This window comes from Salvia splendens, chromosome 12 (assembly GCF_004379255.2).
Source record: "Salvia splendens isolate huo1 chromosome 12, SspV2, whole genome shotgun sequence".
NCBI lineage: Eukaryota > Viridiplantae > Streptophyta > Magnoliopsida > Lamiales > Lamiaceae > Salvia > Salvia splendens.
The window spans coordinates 23,025,607-23,037,371 of NC_056043.1; the positions used below are offsets into that span (position 1 = coordinate 23,025,607).

The 11,765-nt window shown below is 39.4% G+C and overlaps 3 protein-coding genes across 8 annotated transcripts; 1 reads left to right on the top strand and 2 right to left on the bottom strand.

The window, feature by feature from the left end:
• On the top strand, nucleotides 1–5,409 carry LOC121758151 (chaperone protein dnaJ A7A, chloroplastic-like). Its single transcript, XM_042153585.1, has 8 exons — nucleotides 1–195; nucleotides 563–677; nucleotides 1,652–1,784; nucleotides 2,153–2,210; nucleotides 2,911–2,953; nucleotides 3,494–3,542; nucleotides 3,638–3,718; nucleotides 4,360–5,409. The coding sequence occupies exons 2-8, from the start codon at nucleotides 571–573 to the stop codon at nucleotides 5,206–5,208; spliced, it is 1,320 nt and encodes a 439-aa protein (XP_042009519.1). The 5' UTR covers nucleotides 1–195; nucleotides 563–570; the 3' UTR covers nucleotides 5,209–5,409.
• Nucleotides 5,410–5,420: 11 nt separating this feature from the next.
• LOC121758153 (pathogenesis-related thaumatin-like protein 3.5) lies at nucleotides 5,421–8,680 on the bottom strand. Of its 2 annotated transcripts, none has more exons than XM_042153586.1 (3): nucleotides 8,522–8,680; nucleotides 5,710–6,379; nucleotides 5,421–5,619 (listed from the first exon to the last, which is right to left on the bottom strand). In XM_042153586.1, the coding sequence occupies exons 1-3, from the start codon at nucleotides 8,664–8,666 to the stop codon at nucleotides 5,487–5,489; spliced, it is 948 nt and encodes a 315-aa protein (XP_042009520.1). In that variant the 5' UTR covers nucleotides 8,667–8,680; the 3' UTR covers nucleotides 5,421–5,486. The 2 variants fall into 2 exon arrangements, with proteins under 2 accessions (XP_042009520.1, XP_042009521.1); XM_042153587.1 differs by lacking the exon at nucleotides 8,522–8,680 and adding an exon at nucleotides 6,539–7,777.
• A 141-nt stretch (nucleotides 8,681–8,821) lies between these two features.
• Nucleotides 8,822–11,331, bottom strand: LOC121758150 (aminoacylase-1-like). Of its 5 annotated transcripts, none has more exons than XM_042153583.1 (5): nucleotides 10,429–11,331; nucleotides 10,204–10,341; nucleotides 9,343–9,582; nucleotides 9,105–9,254; nucleotides 8,822–8,853 (listed from the first exon to the last, which is right to left on the bottom strand). In XM_042153583.1, the coding sequence occupies exons 1-4, from the start codon at nucleotides 11,284–11,286 to the stop codon at nucleotides 9,150–9,152; spliced, it is 1,341 nt and encodes a 446-aa protein (XP_042009517.1). In that variant the 5' UTR covers nucleotides 11,287–11,331; the 3' UTR covers nucleotides 8,822–8,853; nucleotides 9,105–9,149. The 5 variants fall into 5 exon arrangements, with proteins under 5 accessions (XP_042009517.1, XP_042009518.1, XP_042009516.1 ...); XM_042153584.1 differs by having other exon boundaries at nucleotides 8,822–8,861; XM_042153582.1 differs by having other exon boundaries at nucleotides 8,822–8,873.
• Nucleotides 11,332–11,765: the final 434 nt, after the last annotated feature.

The window sequence follows — 11,765 nt, forward strand, 5'->3', positions numbered from 1 at the left end:
CACACACAGCTTTTCATTTACAAGATTGTTTTAACTTAGAATCAGGATTCTGATCCACACCTGACCCGATTGGTATAAAACAAAACTGGGAAGCAATAGCTTATGCTGAAGCTCCCGTTTCTGGTGGTTAGGCCTACTTCTCCAATTTCCTCACCTCAAACCTCTGTATTTCGAGTTCGTATATCTACTCAAAAGGTAAATACTGCTCCAATCTTTAATTCGTAGTTGACTAATTATATAAATCGAACTACCTTTTGTTATGGGGCATAGTTCAGTGACTTTGGATTTCATTGCTGTTTCTTCTTAAATCATTTTGTGAGATGTGTCTCAGAGCTGCAGCTTTAACCTTTTTATCAGGCCTCGCAATCGATTATGTGAGGAAATGTGATGTTTGTTTCCCAGATAGATTTTGTATTTTTTGGCTTTAGGAAATTGGGTTGTGGAAGAATGGGAAAGACAATAATGATAGAGTGCTAAGCAGAATTGATGCTTTAATTCTATGGTTAGTTCAGTTGTTTTGCTGAAATTGAGGTTTCGATTCTTGTTTGGTCCAAATGAGCAGGGCACTGGATGGCAGTCATTCCTTGTGGAACTACGCTGGTTGCGCTGTGGGGTGTTCTGCCTCAGTTTGTATTCGGATCCTCTTCTGTAACTAGAGCATCTGCACCTACTCATTGGTAGGCGTTTTCTTTGTTGTTTTTGAAAAACTTTAGGATCAACTTATCTAAGTGCCTAAGGCTATCTTTTGTTGCCAAGTAACTGCAGTTCCCGGTTCTTATGATTTTAGACGTTTGCAACCAAGCATCTGTTATTGATACTTATCTTTTATTTGTTTAGTAGCTGCAGTTGGTGATGCTTAGTGTTTTACCATGTTGCTCATAAGCATTTGGTTATTAATCCTGGGGCAATTCGGTGCTTGTTGATGGCTTTGTGCTTTCTTTTCCTCTTATAGCTAGTATTAGTAAGTGCAGTTTGTTTTTTTGGCTCATCCCTGGGCAGTGTGCTGAGATTTAGGATTAGATATTTTGTAGAATGTGAGACATTAGAGTCCCGCTGGATCCCCACTTCCAATGCACAGCTAGTTACTTACTAGGTCATAGTTATGCTGATTTGCAATTTGCAAATAACTATTTGTTGCCATCATACTAACATCTTTCTGTTTTCCTCACTTTAATGCTCATGCTTCTACTTTCTTCCCTACGTATATGTGCCTCATACATGTGCACCCTGTCGCACTATTTGCACATGTACGTTATGTCTCAGCTCTCTTTTGATAATCACGGTACTTCTTTTCCCTTTGTTACCTTGACGTGCCTCGCATGTGTGATGTTTGCACAGCACACTACGTCCCATGGCCATGTATACTGATATAATTTGTCTCTTTCTCTCTCGTTTAGCCACATCTCAAGGAGTCAATCTGTGAATGTACCTGGAACATTCTAAGATCTCTTTTGGGTTGATTGCATGTTTTGAAGTCTTGTGGAGTTCTTCCTATCATTGTTGTACATCCATAAATGAGTGTTTAGTTCTTTATCCTTTTTTTCCCTTAGTTTTCTTCTTTCCGGGAGGGGGGTCACTATTGATTTATTCTAACAAAATTCATCCTCAGATTCGTTCTCTCATCGATGATCTCGTTGTCTATTGTGTGCAGTTTGTCCAAAAGATCCGCATTTCTAAGTTCAACAATTTTATATCAGAAATCCTTGGGTGAACATTTTGGTTTAGCATCATCCGCCAAACAATGCCAGAGAAGAGGTGCCCGCCTTGTTGTTCGAGCTGAACGAGTGAGTTGGCTACTGTTTATGGTTTTGCAGTCTTTCTAATAGTGCTATGCTATCTGTTGGAGTTGACTAGTTGGCCTGAGGAAAACCTTAATTTTTACCGCATATCCCCACATCTATCCACATGCTCAAATCTACCATCAATTACTAAAAGTAAAATGAAGGAAAGTAAAGAAAGAAAACCACAGAAAACTACACATAAACCTCTAATTTTATGCAGACATTGTTATGCCCATGAAAAGATCAAGTAAACTGCTACAGCTATCCTACTTGCGAATTGCAACAAATTTTCTTTACCTTAAAAAAGAAAAAAGGGAACCATTCACATCTTGTCACGTATTTCCCATATATATATAACCTTTTCTATGCAGGATTACTACTCTGTCCTTGGCGTCTCTAAAAATGCAGACAAGTCTGAGATCAAAAGTGGTTAGTGTTAACTTGACTCTTTCTTGTGGTTTACTGTTGTGTACTTCTGCTTATCTAGCGACCTTGTTACCCAAGCTCTTGATTTAATGCTGAACTCCATTCAAGAATGGCTACCTTTATCTCTGCGTCCCATTTAACCATGTTTTCCCCTCCACTGACCTTTAGATCCAGCACATCTTTTGTTGGACTATGATATTTGAATAATACATAGTCCTGTCTAAATGAGTCAATCGATTCAACGACATATTTTAGTCAATGTTTTATGGTGACCATCAAATCTCTAATTCCTGCCATGCTATTTACTTCTCTGTTGACTTCTCATATTTGGGAATTGATATAAAGATGTTTCATTCAAATTCTGTATATCATCATTTGTCATTGTCTTTGCCTCCCATCTAATAAATGTTTTTGTTACATGTTCCTTTCATTTTTTGCAATCTTCTCCGTTTGGAATTATATGCATGTTTAGTTTCCATTGTTTCTTTCTATCTGAATAATAATTATAAAGAGCTGTAGGCTCATATAAGTTAATTTTACATGACAAATGCCTATTTTAATTAGTCAATCTGAATCCTCATATAATGCCATTGAACTAGTCTTTTTTTTTCTTCCTGATTTGCTTTCAGCGCTCCTATGTTAGTTTTTTCTTATGCCGCATATTATTTAATTTATATCTCATTTGTTTTACTTTCTTCTTCAGCATATCGAAAGCTTGCTCGTAACTATCATCCAGACGTGAACAAGTAAGTCATAACGCATCTTTTGTTTTTATTGGCTTTCAAATACTACTTTTTTCCATTACCTCTATTTATATTTGTTGTTTATAAGTTGGTTTGTTGTTCAATATTCATGTTCAAAATCAGCATGTCTTTGGTTCTGAAACTAATAGCATGTCTTTTGTTTGTTGTCATTTCTGTGACCTTTTCAAGGAATAAGCTCTGAAACTGATGTAGAAATGATTTTGAAAATGAAATACTACTAAAATTGCTGGCGTTGAATATTTAAGCTGATATTAAAAGCCATTAACATGCGATTCTGTTGCTGAAGGATGCTTGTTTTAAGGTACTGCTGCACATAAATTTATGCTCGTTTTGTAATCTATGGTAAAAAACAATCTGCATCCTTGTGGAGAACTGTGCTAGATTCTCATCAATGTGATAGGGAAACATATAGTAGCGTATTATTATTATGCCTTTCTTTTTGTTATGTTTGAGGTTTTCTGTAATGATATGAAACTCTGTAAATTTAAAATACTCTTATTAAGATATACATCTTAAACGCAGAGAACCTGGAGCAGAAGAAAAGTTTAAGGAGATTAGTAAGGCTTACGAGGTAGGAATCTGTTCCTTGTAAAATATACACACTTTACGTATTTTACTTGAGCATTCAATATACATCAGTTTTCTAAATAATAAATTCTGTGACAGGTTTTATCAGATGATGAGAAACGTTCCATATATGACAAGTATGGTGAGGCCGGGCTTAAAGGTGCCGGCATGGGTATGGGGGTAAGTTATGCTGCCACTATTGGAATTCGTTTTAGCCATTAAAATAGTGGAACGATAAATATGGTTTAGGCACAAAACACCCTAGCTATTAGGCTAATGTTTAGATAGTCCATTTAACATATGCACTACAGTTATCGATATTTTTTGTTGAAGTTATCAAATCATATATGCTTAACAGTATTAGAAATAGATGAATGGTTATTTGTAAATTTTAAGAGTAAGCTATCAATATAGAAAGTATATATTGGAATTGTTAAAGGATGTTTATATATAGTATGTAATTATACAGAGTTTTAACTTTATAATTATTAAAGTACATGGCCTCTTATAAAAACATGAAAACGTAGATGTAGAGGGGCATAGTACATTAGGCACCTCCTATTGTTCTAGGTGAGGTGCAAATCACCCCTTTATTGTTTGACATGGTTAGTTCGAGGGTGGTTATTTGCACCTAAAAGAAAGCTCCTTCTTTATTGTTTTCACTCCAAGAGAAAAGAAGAATTTCAGTGGAATATACTCGATCTAACTGATCTGCGTATTTTTGTACCTTAGCACTAAAGAATGTACCAAAAGCAGATGTTACTTAATGTTGGTTTGTTATTGTTGCAAGTATTCTAACATTTGTCTACTTTCAATGGCAGGATTTTAACAACCCATTTGATATATTCGAGTCATTATTTGAAGGCATGGGTGGCATGGGTGGTATGGGTATGGGAGGAAGGGGATCCCGCAGCCGAGCCACCGAAGGTGAAGACCAGGTCTACAATTTGACCCTCAACTTCAAAGATGCAGTGTTTGGCATCGAGAAGGATATTGAAATAACTCGTCTTGAGAGCTGCAGCACCTGTGATGGTTCGGGGGCGAAACCGGGAACAAGTTCGACCAAATGCAGCACATGCGGAGGTCAAGGGCATGTCGTAGCATCCACGAGGACACCACTAGGTGTCTTTCAACAGGTCATGACTTGTTCGACTTGTGGTGGAGAGGGAGAGATATCAACTCCCTGCAACACGTGTGGGGGCGAAGGCCGAGTAAGAAAGTCAAAGCGTATCAGCTTGAAAGTCCCAGCCGGGGTGGATTCTGGAAGCCGTTTGAGGGTGCGTAATGAGGGGAATGCCGGACGCAAAGGGGGTCCTCCTGGAGATCTTTTCGTCACCATTGATGTCCTCCCCGATCCCGTCCTGAGAAGGGACGACACCAATATTCTTTATATGTGCAAGGTTTCTTATACAGATGCAATCTTAGGAACGACGACCAAGGTACCAACGGTTGATGGAATGGTCGACCTCAAAATTCCGTCAGGCACGCAACCAGGGACGACCTTAGTCATGGCAAAGAAAGGCGTGCCTCTTCTTAACAAGAGGAACATGAGGGGAGACCAGCTAGTCAAAGTGCAAGTCGAGATCCCGAAACGTTTGAGTGGCAACGAAAGGAAGCTCATTGAACAACTGGCTAGCCTAAAGAAGGAGAAGGCTCCCAGCGTGAGGTAACTGTTTTTGCGATATGTCATTACTTTAGGCTTGAGTAATAGATGTTGTATTTGTAGGATTATAGCCTTTTATAACCCACATTTCTACCTCAGAGAGTCTACATGAGAGCTAAAGGATGCTTGAAATTTTGGTGCATATGTTTTTTTTGATCAAATAGCAATCAACATATATATAATACTATATTTTGAATTTGGATTTGAATTTGTATCGTGTTTAAAACAATACCAAACTAGAAAACACCTTCAAAAGTTGCATTAGATACATATGTTGAGGATAATTCAACAAGTTTTCCAAAGAGTTGTGATGATCAATGTAAAAGCCATCATCACCCACTTAATCCCATTTGCCCTCAATCCACTTGCTGCTGCACACACTAATTTGTTGTTATGGTATGAGCAAGCAGAATGGTTCCTGCCAAGAACAAGATCGAATTCTAACTGAAATAAATGTGACCTTGGAATGTTGATAAGATTTATATATATTGGCATGGAATGTTGTTACCTGGATGAGCAGAAGGAGACGACGTAATCGGAGGCGGAGCAGGTGAAGATGCTGCTGGGATCGTCGTAAGCGTAGCTATACGCGGTGGGGCACTCCTTCTTGAAGATCTTCGAATACGACGTCGGTTGGCAGGTCACCGGATTCGCGTACAGCCCTTTGCAGCAGTACTCGTCTGTGCTAAACACGTCGCACGCGCTCCTGCACCCCACCACGCGGCCCCCTCCTCCCCGCACTGCCAGCTCCTTGGGGCAGTTCGGCCGGAGGTCCCCGTCACACCCAGCGGCACTGCAGTTTCCGCCGCTCCCGTTGATTGGCGTCACCGTCATTGGCAGGTTGAACCCGTCCACCAGGCTGACGTCGTAGAAGTCCGGTGAGGCCAGGGTGAACTCTGCCAGAGACGCTGGCGTGCTGCCGGAGGCACCGCACTTGAAGCTGGTGCCGCAGCTGCCGGTCTCGCATGATCCGTTGCCGCTGCTGTCGAACTTGCAGCCGGTGCGGCCCCATATGCGGCCGGACCAGCTTACCGGGGCGGTGAATATGCGGGACTCCCCGGTTTTTAGGGTGAATCCGCCACCGTTGAAATTTTCGCCGGGAAATACCGCCGGCCAGATTGTTTGGCGGCAGTAGTTGACGATGGTGAAGACTCTTGCGCCCTCTGAAGGTTTCGGCACTGCAAATCATGCAAACTCATTACAAAAATAAATAAAATTATTATTTAATTCGTAATAATATTGTTTCGATAATTTTATTGCACTGAATCATATAATTGAAACGGTTAAAATGCCAAAATGAACGTAGCTGCTTTATAAACATACATTAATATTATTACCTGATATGAAAATAACTGAAATCAGAAGTAATGGGAAAAAAAGATTTTTGACGAGTTGCATGTCTCTAAATTCTGTTTCCACAATTAGAATTTGTGAAGGTTAATTTGGACCATGATAGAACCATATATATACAAATATTTCGTTTATGAACTGTATGTAAATGTGAATAAAATTATATATTTATAGTATATATTAAAGAGAAGAATACGTGCGGTGAAAAGCAATGGCAGTAGAAGTTATGAAAAGATTTATTTGTGATAAAGGGGAGAAGCATTCTTATGCTAATTGTGTTGTGTCAAAGTTTAGTATATTCCATTCTTTCGACATTCCTATGACGTTTCCCTTTTCATCATCAAAATGGAAGGCAATGTTTCTTGTAATTCCCTAGTTATCTATGGTTAATTACACTATCTTTAAATCATATTACAAACATAATCCCACATTTATAAAATCACGATCATTAAATATATGGATATTGGTCCTTAAAACCATAAACTTTGCCGAATTCTTATATTTCTCACAAACAGTAAAATTGATCTAAAATATCACAAAGTCATAAACTTTGTATTCAGTTTGTTACTTTTCAACTCAACTCAGGTAAGATATCTTCAGAGAAAAACTTATTATACGTGGACAATCGTGAACTGTTTATGATATTTTAGGTCACTTTTTAAGTTTGTGTCAACGAGGTAAAAAAGCAAGTAGAAAACCACGTTAATTTAGTAGTACCAAATAGGATAAAGAAATGCACATAAGCCAGTTGGATATAATGATTGACTTGCCATGAAAAATAACAAACAATATGTAAAACTTATGATATTTTAGACCGATTTTAAAATTCGTGAAAAATAACAAAATACGATCAAAGTTTATAATTTTAGAGACCAATATCCCTTAAAGTACTAGAAAATATAACATGGAATTTTTATGGGATATTGGACACTAATATCATGGAACTTTCAAAAAGTTAAATTTTTCCCGTGAACTTTTTAATTTGACAAATAATATCACGAACTTTATTCGAGTTTGTTATTTCCCATCAACGAAAAAATCCTGGCTGTATTAATGGATTGAAGAACAATTTTTTAGGGCGTGTTTCAAGAAAAATTATCCTCAAAGATTGAAGAACTTGAAACTCTCGAAGTTGTTGCCAAGAAATAAAAAAAAATCTGTATCATAATACTCCATCCGTCCCATAGTAGATGTCACACTTTCCTTTTTAATTTGTCCCACAAAAGATGTCACATTTCCTTTTTTGTAAAAAGTTCTCTCTCACATTAATATAAATATATTATTTTCTCTTTCCACTTAACACACAAAACAACACCTCCTAAAATCTCGTGCCAATCCCCAAGTGTGAAATCTACTATGGGCGGAGGGAGTATTATTTACTGTAAACTTTTCGCCGGTGGAAAATAACAAACCCGGGTAAAATTCATGATATTATTAGCCAAGTTTAAAGTTCATGGGAAATCCAACTTTTTGAAAGTTCAATAATATTAGGAGCCAATATCCCAACTTTTATAAAACGAGGGAAGAAGAGTTTGTGCATTTTTAAAAGACCAGACCATTTATGCAAATCAGTTCTTAGTTTGGACCATAAACTATAATTAGCTTTTTGACATAAATCATTACTAATGACTCCATATTGTAATTTATAATACTAGATACTTCGAATTTATAATTTTATTGTTAAGCTCAATCGCCTTTAGTCCAATTAGGGAGTTGAGCTCCTGGATTGACTAAATAAGTGATAGATCTGTTCTCTTTATTCGGAGTAATTAAAATAATTGAATCAGATTTCAAATGTTTCTAGCTCAGTTTTTGTTAGGTAGTTATTTTTAATTACTTAGTCTAGTTTGGTTTTAAATTCACAAAAAAGCTTTGTTTGAGTACCTAAGTCATCCGGGTTCGAGAAAATAACAATTTTTCAGGGGTTCGTGAAAATATTAAACTGAGTACCACCAAGCTCAAACCCTTACAATAATCGGATCGGATCGGATCGATTAGTTTGGCCGAGTTGAGTCCGCTTTGCATGTAAAAACTAGTTGAATATTGGACTGAATTGAATCGGAAAAACTGGCCGGATTGATTGTGAACCGGCCGGTGGTCGATCGGTTCAACCATTCTCACTCCTGATCACGCCGTTTTCTTTTGCATAAAAACCGGGCTGGGCTTCTCTGGACTATCAACATATGATTTTACTACTACTTTCCAAAACTAACTGTGTAGAAAAACACAGACAACATACCTAAGTCGAGCAACTGAACCGGGGCGACATGACTTTGGGCTCCTGTAATCTCCAATGAACTGTCTGTAATGCTTAAATTCATACTAATTCACACACACTGCAGCATTTCAGATTGATAAAATATACTCCACACAACTACAACAAGATGCTAACGTTGCAAGTTAAAAGCTAAACACAATAAGCGATTCGGATCCAGCTTGATCAGGAAATTAATGCAAGATCAAAAGTTATATCAGAATACGATGATCAACTTACAACTCTACAACTCTTAAATACTTCATAAAACGAGGCTGATCAGGATGTGAGTATGATACCTGCAGTGTTGAAGTACTCATCACACAAGTGATCAGTTCCACAGCCTACTCGTCTTGTTTTGCGACTGAAGCTCCATCGAAGGAACTCAAAAATCTGATTACATTCTCATAAACCTTAATCCCTTCTAAGTAGACACTATCTTGGAGAAACTGTGGATGAAGAAAACTCATTATCTCAAACAGCATTGAATATACAGTTGCATGATACATTACCAAAATTAGTAAACAGTAGAGTTACCTCATTGTGATCATGAAGCAATATGGGTGTATTCTTCATCGGAGAGAATCCAAAGGTAGGTATTCCCAACTGTCTCAGAAACCTAGCATCAGTCGTCGAAGCTAAGATTTCAGGCTTTGCAAGCCTTCCCCCAGCTGCTGCAATGGCTTGGTTAAATACGGCCCACCATGGATTAGAACCATCGGTTGCTGTCATCAGAGGGCGCCCTTTGAAGTCTCGTAGAGGACCCTTTTCTGTTATCTACAACGCGAGAAAATTGATCAAGGCAACGTAACTTCTTGTTAAGGAACCACGGGTAAGGTCAACTATGGAATTCTCTGTAGAAGGTCAAGATTTGTTTCCTGGTTATTATATTCAATTTAGCTTCTCGTAGCCTTATATCTCCTATACTCTTTTCTTGTAACAACCAACCAATTTTCCAAATTCTTGACCACAAGAAATGTAGAATTAATGATTCTCTATATATTAACTCAAATAAACTTATCAAGTTGCCCAAAAACACAACATATTCATCACTTTCACCAAGAAAATCCAAGTATAAGTCATTTGATCCAACTCCAATGGCAAATAACCTCAATAATCATATTCAGGGGCGGAGCCACATGGTCTCCATGTGGGGCATTTGCCCCCTCTCAAACTTTTACATGTACTATATTTTCTTTGATAAATTTGCAACTTTATTCATATTTCTTTATAAATGCCCCTCTCAATAACTCTAATTTTTCTCATGTACTATAATTTTGCCCCTTTTAAGGACAAATCCTAGCTCTGCTCCTGATCATATTCACATACAAGAAAACAATCATCTTGAATCAATTCAATGACACACATTTGCACATCATTCGCAACAAAAAGATTCACCTCATAAGTCATGTTCCTCCAAGCCGGCGCCCACTCCTCCGCGATCCTCCTCCTCATGAGATCAGGATCTGCAGTGGGTGTCATCCGGATATCGAATCCAGCATCTGCCTCGGACGGCTGCAAATTCATCACATACCCCTAATCCATCCAAATCACCAACATCTCCACATTAGGACATCAAAACACAATTCAACAAGAAACAATCAAACAAAACAAAACACTCACATCATTAGACTTAATCCCAGCATTCAAGAACACAGGATTAACAGAAATAACCTCCGAATTGGCAGCCAAACCGGCCTTAACCAAATCAAAGCTAGTCTCCCTAAAGTTCATCATCATCTCCACACTCTTCATCAAATTCTCCATGGCGCCACCGTCGAACATCCTCGAGCCGTGTCCAGGCGCGCCCCGCGCCCTGATCACGACGTGCCAAGGCGAGCGATCAGCGTAGAACACCCTGAACTCATCACTAACAGAGGCTTGCCCTTCATCCAACATAAACCCAATTTTCAATTCCTCAAACTCCCTCGTCTCAACAAACTTCATCATCCCATCAAATCCACCGATTTCTTCTTCCGGGACGTAGGAAATGTGCACGGTGCGAAGAGGGGTGTGATCAAGATTCGATTTTTTTAGCTCCCTGATGGCTTCGAGATACTGCATACCGATGCACTTGTCGTCCTGGGCGCCGCGGGCGTAGATTCGGCCGTCGGCGGTGCGGTGGGCGGCGAACGGGTGGTGGAGCCACTTGGAGGGCTCGGCGGGGACGGAATCGAGGTGGGAATTGAGGAGAATTGAAGGGAGGGAAGGGTCGGAGCCGGGCCAGGTGATGAGGAGGAGGGGCTTGTCGGGGGTAGTGAGGTAGAGGATTCTGGTTTGGAGGGTTGGGATGGTGGCGGCGAAGGAGGTCAGGTACTCCACTGCGGCGGGGTAATTTGGGTTTGGGTGAGCGGTGTTGATTCTTAGGTAGTTTTGGAAGCGGGATATGGGGTCTGATTCTTTGTCGTCGCTGGCGGAGAGTGGGGATAGAAAAAGGAGGACAATGGCGGCGGAGATGAGTGGCCGACGGCGCGTGGCCATGACGTCTGGATCTGAGCTTCAGTCACCTGTGACAGAGAATAGTTTTTTAAGGGTGTCCACTGTAAGGCAGACCCCCCAGCCCCGCCCCAGTTTTTATCCATAGCCCCAGTTTTTTAGTCTGCGCTCACAAAAAAAGTGTCCGCAGCTATAAGTCGGACACTTTCAATAGCCCCGCCATTTTTTTAGCCACTTTTAATTTTATTTCATTTTTCGTTTATTTTAAATAAATTATAATTAAAATTATCAGAATGTAAATAATTAGAAACCGAGGTAATACTGAAATGTAAAAAAAGTATTGAGACCAAATATTCGTTGTATTATGGAACCAGGAAAATTATACAACGAACATTAAAAAAAATACAAATAAAAACACCGCCACCGTCTACTCGGTGGCAGAATCGGAGTCCTCCTCTTCTCCGCCGCCTCCCTCGCTGCCGCCCGCCCCCTGCCCCCCCCCCCCGCCGCATCCTCAGCTAACC

What these genes read in the sequence shown, in the direction of transcription:
- LOC121758153 (XM_042153586.1), bottom strand. Translation starts at nt 8,666, where the DNA reads ATGGTTGAACCGATCGACCACCGGCCGGTTCACAATCAATCCGGCCAG. An exon ending in TCCGATCCGATCCGATTATT is followed by an intron (nt 6,380 to 8,521) that starts GTAAGGGTTTGA and finishes CATGATTTGCAG; the next exon opens with TGCCGAAACCTTCAGAGGGC. An exon ending in GTCTCCTTCTGCTCATCCAG is followed by an intron (nt 5,620 to 5,709) that starts GTAACAACATTC and finishes TGTTCTTGGCAG; the next exon opens with GAACCATTCTGCTTGCTCAT.
- LOC121758150 (XM_042153583.1), bottom strand. Translation starts at nt 11,286, where the DNA reads ATGGCCACGCGCCGTCGGCCACTCATCTCCGCCGCCATTGTCCTCCTT. An exon ending in CTGGGATTAAGTCTAATGAT is followed by an intron (nt 10,342 to 10,428) that starts GTGAGTGTTTTG and finishes TGGATGGATTAG; the next exon opens with GGGTATGTGATGAATTTGCA. An exon ending in GGAGGAACATGACTTATGAG is followed by an intron (nt 9,583 to 10,203) that starts GTGAATCTTTTT and finishes CTCGCGTTGTAG; the next exon opens with ATAACAGAAAAGGGTCCTCT.
- LOC121758151 (XM_042153585.1), top strand. Translation starts at nt 571, where the DNA reads ATGGCAGTCATTCCTTGTGGAACTACGCTGGTTGCGCTGTGGGGTGTT. An exon ending in GCATCTGCACCTACTCATTG is followed by an intron (nt 678 to 1,651) that starts GTAGGCGTTTTC and finishes TATTGTGTGCAG; the next exon opens with TTTGTCCAAAAGATCCGCAT. An exon ending in AGATTAGTAAGGCTTACGAG is followed by an intron (nt 3,543 to 3,637) that starts GTAGGAATCTGT and finishes ATTCTGTGACAG; the next exon opens with GTTTTATCAGATGATGAGAA.